General features: G+C 53.2%; 1 protein-coding gene across 15 annotated transcripts in view; it reads right to left on the reverse strand.

Moving 5' to 3' along the window:
- dmd (dystrophin) overlaps positions 1 to 18,399 on the reverse strand; it is a 3,042,490-nt gene that overhangs the window by 384,729 nt on the left and 2,639,362 nt on the right. For all 15 annotated transcript variants that reach the window (XM_072513983.1, XM_072513987.1, XM_072513978.1 and 12 more), the window contains one exon: positions 2,914 to 3,086. In XM_072513983.1, the coding sequence (XP_072370084.1) occupies positions 2,914 to 3,086 (173 nt within the window). The remainder of the gene's footprint in view (positions 1 to 2,913; positions 3,087 to 18,399) is intronic.

Raw genomic sequence — 18,399 nt, forward strand, 5'->3', positions numbered from 1 at the left:
TTCGAAGTCATAGCGGCGGAGTCGAAGAAGAATTTGCTGTAACCGAGGTGTCATGTCAATTAAATCCTTCTGGATTATATGGACTAGAGGCCTGTGGTCTGTTTCCACCGTGAATTTTGGCAGGCTGTAAACGTAGTCATGAAACTTGACTATTCCTGTCAGGAGACCCAGATACACCTTTTCGATCTGGGCATACCGTTGCTCGATGGGCGTCATGGCCCTGGAGGCATATGCCACTGGAGCCCAGGACGAGGAGTCATCTCGCTGGAGAAGCACCACCCCAATGCCATCCTGGCTTGCATCACTTGATATCTTGGTTTCCTTGGTTGGGTCTACAGCTAGAACTGGGGCTGTAGTGAGCTTTGCCTTCAGCTCACGCCATTCCGCTTCATGTGTGGGCAGCCACTGGAATTCCATTGACTTCTTGACGAGATGGAGGAGGGCCGTGGTGTGGGATGCCATATTGGGAATGAATTTCTCGAGAAAGTTGACCATCCCGAGGAAGTGGAGGACCGCCTTCTTGTCCTCCGGGGTCTTCATGGCGTTGATCGCCAAGACCTTGTCGGCGTCTGGCTGCACACCCTGCCGCGAGATGTGGTCGCCTAGAAACTTTACATCAGATTGACCAAAAGAGCACTGGGCCCTGTTGAGCTGGAGACCATGTTCATGAATTCGCTGGAAGACCTGCTTGAGGCGAGCGATGTGTTCCTGGGGCGTTGTGGACCAGATGATCACGTCGTCCACGTATACTCGTACTCCCTTGATATCCTCCATCATCTGCTCCTTGATGCGATGAAACACTTCGGTGGCAGATATGATACCAAAAGGCATGCGGTTGTAACAGTAGCGGCCGAACGGGGTGTTGAACGTGCACAGATTGCGACTGGACGCGTCCAGCTGTATTTGCCAAAAACCCCGGGAGGCGTCGAGCTTAGTGAAGAATTTGGCACAAACCATCTCACTGGTTAATTCTTCACGCTTCGGGATTGGGCAATGCTCCCGCATGATGTTGCGGTTTAGATCCTTGGGATCAATGCAAATGCAGAGCTCCCCTGATGGCTTCTTTACGCAGACCATAGAGCTGACCCAGTCTGTTGGCTCCGTGACCTTTGAGATGATGCCCTGGTCTTGGAGGTCCTGTAGTTGCTTTTGTAGACGATTCTTGAGGGGTGCCGGCACCTGGCGTGGTGCATGGATTACAGGGGTGGCGTTCGGCTTGAGCAGTATTCTGTATCGGCACAGGAGCGGGCTCATTCCATCGAATACACTGTGGTACTGCGTGCTAATGTCGTCTATGTCGGCTTGCAAATTTCCATCGGGCGAGGCCGTCGCCGGTGACGATGACATGGTTGGACTCGCTGAACCAGGTTCAGGAGCTTGCAGGCGCGAGCACCGAGCAGGGACGCCCTGTCAGGCCCGACGATTTCAAATCGTAACGTAACTGATCGCCTTGTTGGATACCTCTAGTTGACACAAGCCACTAGCAGCTATGGCATTGCCATTGTAGTCAAGGAGCTGGCAGGCCGGTGGAAGAATGCTTGGTCGGGCCCGGATGGTGTCGAGGTCGGATTGTGAGATGAGGTTCGCAGACGCGCCGGTGTCCAGTTTAAATCAGATGCGAGCCTTGTTAACTGTGAGGACAGCACACCATTCGTCGTTGGGACAGACGTCTAACACAGGAGAAGATCCAACACTGTTTTATTCAACTAGATGAACAGCTGTACAAATTCAGCTGTGGGTCAACACTATACTGATCTGACTAGTGACCTTATAGTAGCCTGACCAGACTTACTAGCTACCGCATGGTGTTTGTGCTTGCTAGCTCGTGGACTCTGACTGTCTCAGTAGCTGGGTCCCGAGAGCGCGGGAAACCTTGTGCCCTCTGGCTTTATAGTGGTCGTGCCCTGTCTGGTGATTGGCTGTGCTGTGTTGTATGCTTACTGGGCATCCTTTGTGTCAATCACTGCCTGTCTGCATCTCATTTCATTTCATATACATGTGTGGATATTATGACAGATGCCTGAAATATATCCATAAACATATCAGTATCAGTATTGCGAGAATGCTGAGCAGAGATTTATGAGTATAAATAACACAATGCTGCTTGTTACACAGTACTGCATTGTCCTCCAGACAACAACTATACTGTTGAGTGGTTTCCAGTGGGAGTGAGGGCAGCAGAGTGAACCCGAAATCCAGCAGTTCAGTGTGTATTCTGTGCACATTAGCTTTCTGCAAAGGCTGGAAAATACATCATTAGTTTTCCCAAGGGAGACTTTCTATATTAAATGAAGAGGAAGCCCACTAAAAAGTTAGTATTCTTGGTTAAAAACATTATTCCTCTGCACTGACAGGACTGAGTTCTCAATGTTACTACATCTGCAGCACTGGAAGTCAGTTTACAAACTCACTGCAGAATATTAAACCCCAAATATTGCGACATACGGTGAAATGCAAGAGCCATAAACATCGCTATTTTTCCTCTTTCCTGTATTTTGATCAGCATGGTAAGGATTAGAAATTGGCTTGAAGAGGTGAATTAAGGCTCCTTCCCCAATTTTCTTCCCATTTAGTTTTTTTTTCTTCTTATATCCTGAAGGTTATTATTGAGTCAGCTGCATTTCCATGGATTTCAGACAATAGCATCTCTGAAGGCCTAAGTACGTGAGCCTGGGAAGTGAGCATCAGGTGGCCTATAATGCTTACTATTACACCACACCGCACATTACATTTACCAAACTGCTATCAGGGGAAATAGTACATCCAAGGTTTTATCTTGTAAATTGTAACACCACTGCGGATTCCTAATAATTCTGAAATAACATTTTGAGGCACAAAAGCTGAACTTTTACCTTTACACAGGAATCAAAAAGCAAATCTTACTCTTTCCAGAGGAGCACAGGTGGGCCTTACCTAATATTTAGCGATTTTTTCCTGAGCTCAGTCCAATGAAAGTTCATGTCATCAAGACGCCTCTGCAACATCACCCCATCCTCTGCTCCTTCCAGACCTTTTAGTATTTTCTGTCCGTTCTCATCCAAGTTATGGTAAGAGTCAGTGTGAGCATCAATTTCTGTCTGAAGATCCTGTCAAAGATGATTAAAAAAACCACATTGCTTTTGTATTTTTCGATTTGCCAAAAATGGGCTTTTACGGTCACAACAATCATTGAACTATGCCTGGCTTCACATTTTATTCAATTCAATAATAAATTGGAAATAAAATTGACAACAAAATAAAACTAAACCAAGAAAAAACTACATTCCTGGCACCACTGACCTTAACGTAATAAGTTTTTCTTTGTAGCATTTTGAGTCGAAACCTTGGAAGGATGCAGATGTTTTGAGGCACCTGCATTGTGCCTGGGATGGTTTCCTCGAGAAAGCGCGGATCCTTGTGTGCGTTCTGCACAATAATGTGTGGCTGGATAGGAACCAGCTTCAACATTCAATATTGCATAACCAACCCAGAGGATACAAAACCATCATTCAGGGTAGTGGCCTTTCAGCAACACAACAGTTGAATAGACCACTCATAAAATTAGCTTTGTTTTTTTTATGAAATAAAAAAGCACCACAGTTCTCAATTCCCTGTAAATTTTAAAGGCTTCTGGCATGTGGACATTCCTCAAACAGATGACACACTCCAATTTATAAACAGCTACGCATATCCCAGCATACCGACCCACCTACAGGCTTGATTGGGCTAACTGTACTGCATTGAGTGAGCTTTTTGCTTTTCTGTACATCAGGCAATTGTTCTCTTCCCATCCTCATGATCCTTCCTATGTGTATCCTCTCAAATAAAGAAATATAATGTGAGGATGTGTGGGTAAACCCCGATATGCCAAACTGGCAGGACTGGCAACACTGGACAAATCCTAAGTGAGAGACAGCTCAATCATGAGACAAATTGCTGGGACATCCATTACCTAAATCATAAACACAGCTAAAAGCAACAAAGTATACCTGCCATATTGGCTACTGGGAACAAATGAATGTTCTATCTCAAGATAAGATAGAAAATGCTGAAATACAGAGTGGATCCATCTGCAAATTTGACAATTGCTCCAAACACAATTCCTCCGATAATGAAGCAGTCTAAGCCAGCACGCAGGAAAACATGGACAACATCAAGGTTTGGACTGATAAGTAGCAAGAAAATCACCAAAAAGGAAGAGTCTAAGCATTTAGTATAGCAATTCAGGGGCATTTGTCTAATGTGAAGGCAGTAGGGTTGGTTTTATGTATACAGTTTAGATGATGGATAAGTGGAAGAAATCTATCACCCACCTCTGCTACATATTACAAGAAGTATCTCGCAACCTGTACATGATGATAAGTATCTACTTTTATATTTCTGTGTTTATGCATATATTCTGTGCAAATCGGAGAGTAAACTGTGTCTGTATGTCTGGGGTTAATCAAAGTTGAGATTGAGTCAGATTGTCTATAGAATCGAAAGAATGAAAAACTAAAGGTATTATTTTCTTGCATTTTGTGATGAGGCCTTTTGGTGGATCTTAACTTATCACCAAATGCAAACTTCAGGTCTACTGAACAGAGTAGAGGTGAAATTAGCATTTGGGGATCAGTTTTAAAAGTTATTAATACCTGTTATATTTCAAACAAGTCCCAAAAGTGAAAAGAACATTTACATTTTATGGGCGATTCATTAACCCAAAATAGAGCTAAAATTGGAGCGTGGATGTTATAAATATTTGGGAACCTGAGGGCGCGAACCTCCGGCCGCGTTGCACTCCCGCTTGGCTCTGCGACTCATAAGATTCTCCAAAGTCCCGCGAGACGTCGGATTTGGAAACCCGCCTAAATGGGCATGACTGAATGACGCTCGAGAAAGTAGGTCGTAAACCTACTTATGACCTACCTGCATGGGATCCAATGGCCTCCTTCGATTCACTGGCCTCCCCAGGGAGGCTGTAGCCAGGTGCCGATCAGTGCTAGTCCACAAAAACGGCAGGCACCCAGGCGGAGTGGCATCCACGGGGTCTCCCGGGCGATAGGAGACCTCTGGGTGGTCAGGGTAAGTGCAGGGTGGCAGCCGGCCCTCCCCCTTGGGCACCTTGGCACTGCACAGCTGGCGCCTTGGCCCTGCCACCCTTCACTGCCAAGGTGTAGGGATGGCTTTGCCAAGCCAGCAGGAGTACTGTCTGGGTGCCAGGTGGCAGTGCAAGGGGGCCTGAGTGCCAGGGTGGCACTGCCAAGGGCCAGTGGGCGAGGGGGGTATACTCATAAAATGAAGGTGGAGGGAATTTTGAAGGGGGGAATTGCAGGGCAGGTAAGTAGGGGCCTCTGGGAAATTGGGGGGATGATAGGTGGGGGTCCTGGAATGGTAGCGGGCTGCTTGTGGTAGTATGCATTAGGGGTCATGTGGGACTGTGAAGCCGTGATGTCATTGGCTGACAGATCCCGGGTCCTGGTTGGGCGTTGACCTCTAGCTCCGCCCTGAAGGCGGAGTATAAGTACCAGGAGTCCTCCCCCGCAGGCAGTCTACTACTGAACTGCGGGGGAACAGTCACGCTTAATAAAGCCTCATCGACTTCACTCTATTCGTCTCTCGGAGTCTTTGTGCGCTACAATTTATTAAGCGTGACTAAAGGACTATGGAGCTCAGGATCATCCCGGAATGCCTGAGGATCAGCCCCCACGCAGTGAACGCAGCAGCAGCTTTCAAGCACTGGCAGACTTGTTTCGAGGCCTACCTCAGAACGGCCACCGGCCGGGTCACAGAAGACCAAAAACTACAGGTCCTGCACTCGAGGTTAAGCACGGAGATTTTCTCTCTCATCGAAGATGCAGAGGATTTCCAGACGGCGTTCGCAGCACTAAAAAGTCTCTATGTCCGCCCAGTAAACCAGATCTACGCTCGCTATCAACTCGCAACGAGACGGCAAAGTCCCGGAGAATCGATAGATGAATTCTACGCCGCGCTACTAATTTTGGGACGAGCCTGCAGCTGCCCGCCGGTGAACGCAAATGAACACACGGACATGTTAATGCGCAATGCTTTTGTGGCAGGTATGAACTCCTCCCAAATCCGCCAAAGACCTCTAGAAAAAGAGTCGCTCGGACTCTCAGAGGCACGGGCCCTAGCAGCCTCCCTAGACGTGGCCGCGCGAAATACCCGCGCCTACGGCCCCGACCGCGCGGCAGCCCATTGGGCTCCGTACGCACCCGTCGCGACAAACCCACCCCCCCCCCCCCCCCGGACACCCCACAGGCTTGCGCGGTCCAAACGCCAAGTCGCACCGGGGGAGCCCGCTGCTATTTCTGCGGCCAGGCGAAGCACCCCCGGCAGCGCTGCCCGGCCCGCGCAGCGATCTGTAAGAGTTGCGGGAAAAAGGGCCATTTCGCGGCTGTGTGCCGGTCCCGCGAGGTCGCCGCTGTCCCGGGAGAACAGGGAGCCCTGCACGCCGTTTACGCTCCCCAACCCCCCCTGCGCCCCATGTACGACCCGCAGGCGCAACCACTCTGGGTCCCGACCACCGCTCTCCCCGGAGAACAGGGAGCCCTGCACACCGCTTACGCTCCCAACCCCCCCCACCCCCCGGGCCCCATGTATGACCCGCCGGCGCTACCACTTTGGGTCCCGGCCACCGCTGTCCCCAGAGAAGAGGGAGTCCTGCGTATTCCCAACGCTCCCCAACCCCCCCAGCGCCCCACGTGCGACCCGCAGGCGCCGCCATTTTGGGTCCCGGCCACCACGAGGGGAGGAAGGGCACCGCCATCTTGGACCATCCCAGACCTGTGCGACGCATGGGGGCGGCCACTTTGTCCACCCCCGCCGCCATCTTGTGACCCCCCAGCCATGTGCGATGCATGGGGGTAGCCATCTTGTTCACCCCTGACGCCATCTTGGAAGGCAACAACGGACCCCAGTGTCGACGGCTCCACGGGGTTCGAAGAAGACGCTCAACCACTACAACCACGTCTGGCTTCAATGACGCTGGACCAAGCTCGGCCCCGGACGCTCCAGACGACGACAACGGTGCTGATAAACGGGCACGAGACACCATGCCTAGTCGACTCCGGGAGCACGGAGAGCTTTATCCACCCCGACACGGTAAGACGCTGTTCTTTGACCATCCATCCCAGCGCACAAAAGATTTCCCTAGCTGCAGGATCCCACTCCGTACAGATCAAAGGCTTCTGCATAGTTACCCTAACGGTGCAAGGGAGGGAGTTCAAAAACTACAGGCTCTACGTCCTTCCCCAACTCTGCGCACACACATTACTAGGATTAGACTTCCAGTGCAATCTACAGAGCCTAACCTTCAAATTCGGCGGCCCAATACCCCCACTCACTATCTGCGGCCTAGCAACCCTCAAGGTGCAACCCCCATCCTTGTTTGCAAACCTCACTCCAGATTGCAAACCCGTCGCCACTAGGAGCAGACAGTACAGCGCCCAGGACCGGACCTTCATTCGGTCCGAAGTCCAGCGGCTACTAAAGGAAGGCATAATCCAGGCTAGCAATAGTCCCTGGAGAGCACAGGTGGTAGTAGTAAAGACAGGGGAGAAGCAAAGGATGGTCATAGACTATAGCTAGACCATCAACAGGTACACACAACTAGACGCGTACCCTCTCCCCCGCATATCCGACATGGCCAATCGGATTGCCCAATATAAGGTCTTCTCCACCGTGGACCTCAAGTCCGCCTACCATCAGCTCCCCATCCGCCCAAGTGACCGCAAGTACACAGCCTTCGAGGCAGACAGGCGATTATACCATTTCCTAAGGGTCCCATTTGGCGTCACAAACGGGGTCGCGGTCTTCCAACGAGAGATGGACCGAATGGTTGATCAACACGGGTTACGGGCCACGTTCCCGTATCTCGACAATGTAACCATCTGCGGCCACGATCAGCAGGACCACGACGCCAACCTCCAAAAATTCCTCCAGACCGCTAAAGCCTTGAACCTCACGTACAACGAGGACAAGTGCGTCTTTCGCACAAACCGGCTAGCCATCCTGGGCTACGTAGTGCGCAATGGGATAACAGGCCCCGACCCCGAACGTATGTGCACACTCATGGAATTTCCCCTCCCGCACTGCTCAAAAGCCCTAAAACGCTGCCTGGGGTTCTTTTCATACTACGCCCAGTGGGTCCCCCAGTACACAGACAAGGCCCGCCCCCTAATACAGACCACGACCTTCCCTCTGTCGACAGAGGCTTGCCAGGCCTTCAGCCGCATCAAAGCGGATATCGCAAAGGCCACGATGCGCGCCATCGACGAGTCCCTCCCCTTCCAGGTCGAGAGCGACGCCTCCGACGTAGCTCTAGCGGCCACCCTTAACCAAGCGGGCAGACCCGTGGCCTTTTTCTCCCGAACCCTCCACGCTTCAGAAATCCGCCACTCCGCAGTGGAAAAGGAAGCCCAAGCCATAGTGGAAGCTGTGCGACATTGGAGGCATTACCTGGCCGGCAGGAGATTCACTCTCCTCACGGACCAACGGTCGGTAGCCTTCATGTTCAATAATGCACAGCGGGGCAAAATCAAAAACGACAAGATCTTAAGGTGGAGGATCGAGCTCTCCACCTTCAACTACGAGATCTTGTATCGTCCCGGAAAGCTGAACGAGCCGTCCGATGCCCTATCCCGCGGCACATGTGCCAACGCACAAATTAACCGCCTCCAAACCCTCCACGAGGACCTCTGCCACCCGGGGGTCACTCGGTTCTACCACTTTATTAAGTCCCGCAACCTCCCATACTCTTTAGAGGAGGTCCGTACAGTCACAAGGAACTGCCACATCTGCGCAGAGTGCAAACCGCATTTTTTCAGGCCAGATGGTGCGCACCTGATTAAGGCTTCCCGCCCCTTTGAACGCCTTAGTCTGGATTTCAAAGGACCCCTCCCCTCCACCGACCGCAACATATACTTCCTTAATGTGGTGGACGAGTACTCCCGCTTCCCATTCGCCATCCCCTGCTCTGACATGACCGCGGCCACAGTCATTAAAGCCCTGAACACCATATTCACACTGTTCGGTTGCCCCGCATACGTCCACAGCGACAGGGGGTCCTCCTTCATGAGTGACGAGCTGCGCCAGTTCCTGCTCAGCAACGGTATAGCCTCGAGCAGGACGACCAGCTACAACCCCCGGGGGAACGGGCAAGTAGAGAGGGAGAACGGCACGGTCTGGAAGACCGTCCTACTGGCCCTACGGTCCAGGGACCTCCCAGTTTCACGGTGGCAGGAGGTCCTCCCGGACGCCCTCCACTCCATCCGGTCACTACTGTGTACTAGCACTAACCAAACACCTCATGAGCGCCTCCTTGTCTTCCCCAGGAAGTCCTCCTCTGGAACGTCGCTGCCGACCTGGCTGGCGGCCCCAGGACCCATCTTGCTCCGAAAACATGTGCGGGCGCACTAGTCGGACCCGTTGGTCGAAAGGGTTCACCTCCTTCACGCGAACCCGCAGTACGCTTACGTGGAGTACCCCGACGGCCGACAGGACACGGTCTCCCTGCGAGATCTGGCGCCCGCCGGCAACACACACACCCCCCCGACACCAATCACCCAACCCCCCCCCCTTCCTGCCACCGCCGCACCCCGCGACCGCCCCCTTCCCAGGAGGATCGGTCCTCCTCCCAGGCCCGACCAGGAATTAAGCCCAAGCTGAAACCGTAAGGCTCCCAGAGACGACAACACCGGAACAAGCACCACCACCACCCCCGGGGCCGAGGCGATCGACACGGACGACCAGACCGCCCGACCGACTCGTGGCGTCGATCTTTTAACGAGAACATTTTGTTTTTCCTGATGATTACTGTAAATAGTTCGAAACAAAAAAAAACCTTGTACATACTGTAATAACATGCGAAAGTTTTCCTCCCAGGACCAGCCTTGTAAACCCTTACCACCATGCGAAGCATCACCCCGCCGGGTTCATTTTTAACAAGGGGTGAATGTGGTAGTATGCATTTGGGGTCATGTGGGACTGTGAAGCCGTGATGTCATTGGCTGACAGATCCCGGGTCCTGGTTGGACGTTGACCTCTAGCTCCGCCCTGAAGGCGGAGTATAAGTAACAGGAGTCCTGCCCCGCAGGCAGTCTACTACTGAACTGCGGGGGAACAGTCACGCTTAATAAAGCCTCATCGACTTCACTCTATTCATCTCTCGGAGTCTTTGTGCGCTACACTGCTGTAAGGAGGCTTGGGGGAGCCTAAAGAGGGGGGACCCCCAGGGACCCCATGATGGGGTGTCCTCACTTGGGGGATGTGAGGCAGTGTTCATGTGTGTGTGTGTGTGTGTGGGGGGGGGGGGTGATATTGCCCATTGGTGGGTGATGTGGGGGACCCACAAGTTCACTTGGAGACCGGGGCACCCTTTTAAAATGGCGGCCCGATCTCTGAGTTCATCTCCCCAGTGCTAAAAAAAATTCTAAGTGTGGCCCAAAAAGTAACTAAGTGTCACTGAATAGCGGTGGGGAACTTGCCTGCAGAGCCGGCGGGAAGCTCCCTGAAAAAAACGCCACAAATTAACTTAGAAATTGTTTGGGAGTATCGGGCCCTGGGTTTTCAAAGAGATATTTGAAGACAATAGCGAACTAAGATGAAAGGGGCAGAAGGGTATTTATGAAAATGGCTTTTCAGCTGTAGTTCATGGGAAGTCCCACTGAAGGCCAACTCCTGTGTTTTGAGGCGTGTGGAAAAGCTTTGAAATTCTTTTAATTGAAGAAAGCAACTCAGTCTTGTGCCAGGAGAGTATTTGCACAGAGAAATGGGTTATTTTGTATCTCGCTTTGGAAAAAAAACACATCAGTGTGGATTAGTTCTGGGAAGTCGTAGATTGTGCTTTTGTTTAAAGTGAAAGCAATTTCTTGGTTTGGGCAATATTTCCTGGATTAAGAATCTATAAGGGCTGCTGCCAAAGAGACAGTTTTATTGGGCACCTTTGATAAAGCATTTTCAGGGTTATTGTATAAGTTTACTTTCCTCTGCGTATCGTTTATCTTGTGTCTTTAAGTTCCATCTTTTCTTTCTTTCAATAAACATTTTAATTCTTCACATTTTAGAGTGTTGCACTTTTGTGTTCAGCAACATTCTGTCCTTGCTTCTGCAATACAGCGGGGAAAATACCATCAGCTGAGACAGATTTCAATGTGAGATCTGGCTTGTTCAGCTTTAACATCAGCTGCAGTCGTCGCATGTAGAAAAACCTGAAAGTTTGTGGCAGTCTGGGATATTTCTGTACCAAAAGACGGCGGGAGGTGGTTCTAAAGACTTTGGAGTGACTTTGCCACATTTGGACAGTGCTTCCAAGGTTTCACTGGAACTATTCCATCGGTAATGTCACTAAACTGAGCCTGTAGTCAGTAATAAGAGCCTGCAAGATGAGTGCAGAGTTTGCTGTCATTCCAGAGAGTGGCAATGAATACACCTCTTAATGGGTATCATGTGAGGCAGGTTCAAATATGGGCCTGGGTACTGCAAGGGCTGGGCTGAAGGAAACTGATCGCTCTGATGTAGCCCCAAGCCTGAGGCAAGAGCCAACTCAGTCTCTAAGTCCCCACTGGGACCATTATGGTTTAAGGTGGTGGTCATCCCCTCAAGAGCAGATAAATCCTGGCCTTGCCAACACACTTATATCCCAAGGGGTAAATGTATTTAAATTGCGTATTTATGTATGTCCTATGTTTTATCATGTGTGGAACGATCTGTCTGGACTGTATGCAGAACAATACTTTTCACTGTACCCCAGTACACATGACCCAATAAATCAATTCCAAATAAAAATAACAGGAGAAATCTTGGACGGAACCTTACCAGAATTTGGCAAAGTGTCAGGCTCAGGCACAAAACTGGCGTGCAACTCACCAGTGGCACAGATCATGGGCTGGTTTCTCCATTTTGCAAGCTGGTCAATGGGATTTCCCATTCTGGAGCAGCCCAACACTGTCGGGAAACCCCCGTGCTGCCGCCAAAATGGAGAATCCCGACAGCGGAAAATTCAGCCACAGATTTCTCACGGAATCTTGAGCCTACTTGGCAAGAAAATGAGTTGGCGTGGTTTTTGCTGTCACTCTGGCAGGACTGAAGTCATGAGGCCGGATTCTCCCCTACCGGGCGGGGCAGGGGGTCCCGGCGCCGAGGAGTGGCGTGAACCACTCTGGCGTCGGGCCGCCCCAAAGGTGCGGAGGATTCCGCACCTTCAGGGGCTAGGCCGGCGCCGGAGTGGTTTGCGCGTGCCGGCCGGCGGGAAAGGGGCTTGGCGCCACGCCAACCGGCGGGAGCGCCAGTGTGCTGGTGTCATCCCAGCGCATGTGCAGAGGGGCTCGTCTCCGCACAGGCCATGGCGGACTGGTACAGCTGCCGGTACGGAGGAATAGAGTGCCCCCACGACACAGGCCCGCCCGCGGATCGGTGGGACCCGATTGTGGACTAGGCCACCATGGGGCCACCTCCCGGGGCCAGATCCCCTGCGCTCCCCCGAGAACCCCGGAGGCCGCCCGCACAGCCAGGTCCCGCCGACAAGTACCCGGTGTAACATACGCCAGCGAGACTGGCCGAAAACGGGCGGCCACTCGGCCCATCGCGGGTCGGAGAATCGCCGGGGGGGGGGGGGGCGGGGCGCTGCCAGTGGCCGCCGTCTGGTGCGGCACGATTCCCGCCCCTGCCAAATCCCCGGTGCTGGAGAATTTGGCAGCTGGCGGGGGCGGGATTCACGCTGCCCCCCCCCTGGCGATTCTCCAACCCGGAGTGGGGTCGGAGAATCCCGCCCATGGTGCCTGGCCTGGCTCCAAAGAGTTTGGGGTGCCATCTTCAAACAGTGCCCGATCAGCATTGCTACATAACAGCCCCCAGCCCCCTCTCCCTGCTCCCCCCACAATCCTCACCATGACATTCCCCCACCTGCACCCACAATTCATTGTCAGAAACCTGAGGTGAACCACTGTAATAGGAGATGTAAGGTAGGACCTGCACTACAGGTTCGCCGGTAGCTCCTGCCGGCTGGCTCCGCCCACAGAGAACTATATAAATATGCATGACCTCCAGTGCCCTGCCATTTCGCCAGCTGCAGCAGGAGGCCACGCATCTGACTGTAATAAAGCCACAGTTATACCCAACTTTAGTCTTTGTGCAACTGATCATGTGTCAATTTATTCCAGTCAGATTTTCCACAGAATGGATATCAGGATTAAGCCTGATTGCCTGCAGCTGGATCCGCACTCGCCCGACACCAGAAAAGACTTTGCTCACTGGCTAGCATGTTTTGAGGCCTACATCAACGCGGCGGACCCCACGCCAACGGAGGCTCAGAAGATAAACGTCCTGTACTCCAGACTGAGCTCCAGTTGATCCAAGACGCCACGAACTACACAAAAGCAATGGAACTCCTTAAGGAACACTACGCGCAGAAGGCAGACACGCTCTTCGCCAGGCATGTACTCACCACCCACTCGCAACTACCTGGTGAGTCCATCGAAGATTTCTGGCGGGCCCTAATTCCACTCATCCGGGACAGTGACTGTCAGGCTGTTACGTCCGCCGAACACGCGAATCTACTCATGCGCGATGCCTTTGTGGCGGGGATTGCGTCAGACCGCATCCGAGAACGATTACTGGAAGGGGCCACGCTCGAACTGGCGGAGACGAAAACGTTGGCGCTCTCCATGACGGTCGCATCCCGTAACGTGCAATCGTACCCCTCCCGCCGCGCTGCCCACCCTTCCACTCCTTCCTACCCCTCCTGGACCCCGCCAACGACCTCCTCAACCGGGGCCCGGACTTCCCAATACGCCTGCGCCGCACGCCGATCCGCGCACCCCGGGGTCCCCGCTGCTACTTCTGCGGTCAGCAGAAGCATCCCCGCCAAAACTGCCTGGCCCGCACTGCAGTTTGTAAAGCATGCAGTAAAAAGGGCCACTTCGCGGCTGTGTGCCAGGCCCGCGCAGTCGCTGCGATCGCGCCCGCTATCGCCCCCTCCCCCACGCCAGATGCACAATGGGAGCCGCCATCTTCTCCTCCTGGTTCCATGTGCGACCAATGGGCGCCACCATCTTGTTCCCCCCTCGGCCATGGGCGGCGCCAACTTGTCCCGACCCCGCAACGTGCGCACCATGAGCGCCGCCATCTTGTTCCGATCCCGCAATGTGCGCACCATGGACGCCGCCATCTTGTCCCCCACAGGGTCTCCGGACATCCCGACATCGGAACCGCACACGCTCGCCACCCGAAGCATCCGATGGCTACCCGCAGCTCGCTTCGATGACGCTGGACCAATCTCGCCCGCACTACCTGGCCACCGCATCGACGACGGTGAAAATCAACGGCCACGCGACCTCGTGCCTGCTGGACCCCGGGAGCACCGAAAGCTTTGTTCACCCAGATACGGTAAGGCGCTGTTCCCTAGCAGCCCACCCTGCCAATCTAAGGATCTCCCTAGCCTCCGGATCCCACTGCGTCCCGATCCAAGGCTTTTTTGCAGTCACCCTCACGGTCCAGGGTGTAGAATTTAGTAACTTCCGCCTCTATGTCCTTCCTAATCTCTGCGCTGCACTCCTGTTGCGCCTGGACTTCCAGTGCAACCTCCAGAGCCTCACCCTCAAATTCGGCGGACCCTTACCCCCCCCTTACTGTTTGCGGCCTCGCGACCCTCAAGGTCGATCCCCCCTCCCTTTTTGCCAATCTAACTGCGGATTGCAAGCCCGTTGCCACTAGGAGCAGACGGTACAGCACCCAGGACAAGACCTTCATCAGGTCCGAAGTCCAGCGGCTGCTTAAGGAGGGTATTATCGAGGCCAGCAACAGCACCTGGAGAGCCCAAGTGGTAGTGGTTAAAACTGGGGAGAAACACAGGATGGTCGTGGACGACAGCCAGACCATCAATCGGTACATGCAGCTCGACGCATACCCCCTCCCACGCATATCTGATATGGTCAATCAGATTGCACAGTACCGGGTCTTCTCAACCATTGACTTAAAGTCCGTCTACCCATCCGGAAGTCGGACCGGCCATACACGGCCTTGGAGGCAGACGGTCGCCTCTACCACTTCCTTAGGGTCCCTTTCGGTGTCACAAATGGGGTCTCGGTCTTCCAAAGAGAGATGGGCCGAATGGTCGACCAGTACGGTTTGCGGGCCATCTTTCCGTACTTAGATAATGTCACCATCTGCGGCCATGAACCAGCAGGACCACGATGCCAACCTCGATAAATTCCTCCGCACTGCCACTCTTCTCAACCTGACCTGTAACAAAGAGAAGTGTGTGTTCAGCATGACCCGGCTAGCCATTCTCGGCTGTATAGTCCAAAACAGACTTCTCGGGCTCGACCCCAACTGCATCCACCCCCTCATGGAACTTCCCCTCCCCCACTGCCCCAAGGCCCTCAAACGCTGCCTGTGGTTCTTTTCCTACTACGCTCAGTGGGTCCCAAACTATGCGGACAAGGCCCGCCCACTCATTCAGTCCACCCAATTCCCCCTCGCGGCCGAGGCACAACACACTTTCGCCCGCATCAGAGCAGACATCGCCAAGGCTGGGATGCGCGCAGTGGACAAGTCACTGCCTTTCCAAGTAGAAAGCGACGCTTCAGACATCGCCCTTGCCGCCACTCTAAACCAGGCAGGCAGACCAGTGGCATTCTTTTCCCGCACCCTTCATGCCTCTGAAATTCGACACTCATCTGTCGAAAAGGAGGCCCAAGCTATCGTTGAAGCTGTGCGGCATTGGTAAGAGATTCACTCTCCTTATGGACCAACGGTCGGTAGCCTTCATGTTCAATAACACACAGCGGGGCAAGATCAAAAATGATAAAATCTTGCGGTGGAAAATCGAGCTCTCCACCTATAATTACGAGATCCTGTATCATCCCGGTAAACTCAACGAGCCCCCAGATGCCCTCTCCCGAGGTACATGTGCCAGCGCACAAGTGGACCAACTCCGGGCCCTACACGACAGCCTTTGTCACCCGGGGGTCACTCGATTGTACCATCTGGTCAAAGCTCGCAATCTTCCCTACTCCATCGAGCAAGTAAGGACAGTCACCAGGGACTGCCAGGTCTGTGCGGAGTGCAAGCCACACTTCTACTGGCCAGACCGTGTGCGCCTGGTGAAGGCTTCCCGCCCCTTTGAATGCCTCAGCGTGGATTTCAAAGGGCCCCTCCCCTCCACCGACCATAACAAGTACATTCTTAGTGTGATCGACGAGTACTCCAGATTCCCCTTTGCCATCCCCTGCCCTGATATGACGTCTGCCACCGTCATCAAGGCCCTCAGCACCATCTTCGCTCTGTTTGGTTTCCCCGCCTACATCCACAGTGACAGGGGATCCTCATTCATGAGCGATGAGCTGCGTCAGTTCCTGCTCAGCAGGGGCATAGTCTCCAGCAAGATGACCAGCTACAACCCCTGAGGAAACGGGCAAGTAGAACAGGAGAATGGGACGGTTTTAAGGGCTGTCCAGCTGGCCCTACGGTCCAGGAACCTCCCAGCCTCTCACTGGCAGGAGGTCGCCCCTGTCACTATTGTGCTCCGCCACTAATAGCACACCCGATGAACGTGTTTTTACCTTCCCCAGGAAGTCCACATCCGGGGTGTCACACCCGACTTGGCTCGCAGCTCCAGGACCGGTCCTTCTCCGTAGGCACGTCCGACTCCACAAGGCGGACCCCTTGGTGCACAGGGTTCACATGCTCCACGCCTACCCTCAATATGCCTACGTTGAGTTCCCCGACGGCTGCCAAGATACTGTCTCACTCAGGGACCTGGCACCGTCAGGTTCCACCCCAACACCCCCCCTCCCACCGCGCCACCAATATTGACCCCATCAGACCACCACCCCCTCCCCTTTTCCGCACAAGAAGACGAAGAGGACTTTGGGACGCTCCCGGAGTTCCCCGATGACTGGCCAGCATCAGCACCGCCATCGGTGCCACCTCCACCACCGCCAGCACCGACTTCGCCGCCACCATTACGCCGCTCCCAACGAAGCACCAAAGCACCGGACCGGCTGTACCTTTGACGGACTCCGGACCGTCAACATGGACTTTTCTTTTTCCTACCACTGTACATAATTGCACTAATTGTATATAGTTTCACGTCACCCCCGCCGGACTCATTTTTAACAGGGGGTGAATGTGGTGAACCACTGTAATAGGAGATGTAAGGTAGGACCTGCACTCCAGTTTCGCTGGTAGCACCTGCTGGCTGGCTCCGCCCATGGAGAGGGTCTCCGGACAGCCCGACATCGGAACCGCACACACTCGCCACCCGAAGCAACCAATGGTTACCCGCAGCTCGCTTCGATGACGCTGGACCAATCTTGCCCGCACATGCCAGCTGCAGCAGGAGGCCACGCATCTGACTGTAATAAAGCCACAGTTGTACCCAACTTTAGTCTTTGTGCAATTGATCGTGCGTCAAAACCCCAAACCCACTACAATCCTCACCAGCAAACCGCTCTTCCTCCCCACACCGGCATTTATCACTGGCAACACATCACCGCCCCCCCCCCAAACATTCATCACTGGCATCGTACCCACCCACCCGAAAATCCTCGCCAGCACTGCAACACCCCCACTAACAATGCTGAAGTTTAGCTGGCACTCATTCCCCTCAAAAACCCAGTTTCTGCTCTACTGCCCCCCCCCCCCCCCCGCCCATCACACATGAACGCACCCTGACGGTGCCAACCTGTTCCAGTGGGCAGTGCCAGAGCACTACCTGGACTTGACTCGCACCCACCAACCCCCGGTCCTGGGGCTATACAAACCTCTGCACCCCGGAGGGATCCCTCGACTGCATCATACCTGGCCAAACCTTTTGGAACCCTTGTCAACGTGACATCACGTCAACGAGGTATAAATATTTAGTGAGGGGGAATCATTTGGCGGGGAGGCCGCTAATCACATTGCAATGTATTAAAATGCATTAAAATGAGGATCAAGCTCTTCTCGTGACATCGCTGGCTCGGGGCAAGGGAAATAAGGAAATGTGATAATCGCGTGTCCTAATCCTGGTGAGATTTTCCACCCGCGCCACCAATTCCACGGACAGTGAGAGCGGGCTCAAGAACATGGCGCCAGGCTTCTGTCTTATGAACGGCTTTGGATATTGATAAAATAAAATGTCTTGTAAACTTCAGTTGGAGCCAGAATAATTTCACAGCATAATTTAATTCAAGAGGGTTTAACTTTAACTTTGGGCATGATGTCTTGAAACCTATGCAATACAAAACAACAGTGCTACATGGACTTCTCAAGATAATGCAAAACAGAACTTGAAGCTATTGGTGGTGCTTTTGCTCTGATCCATTCGTTAATTCCCTATTTGCTTGTTACTGGCTTTTGTAACTTTGCGCTTTGTATACAATGCAAAATGCACTGCAACCATGGACTGAAACATCAAGCTATCACCTGGGTGCTGGG

This window comes from Scyliorhinus torazame, chromosome 8, assembly GCF_047496885.1.
Source record: "Scyliorhinus torazame isolate Kashiwa2021f chromosome 8, sScyTor2.1, whole genome shotgun sequence".
NCBI classification, from domain to species: Eukaryota; Metazoa; Chordata; class Chondrichthyes; order Carcharhiniformes; family Scyliorhinidae; genus Scyliorhinus; species Scyliorhinus torazame.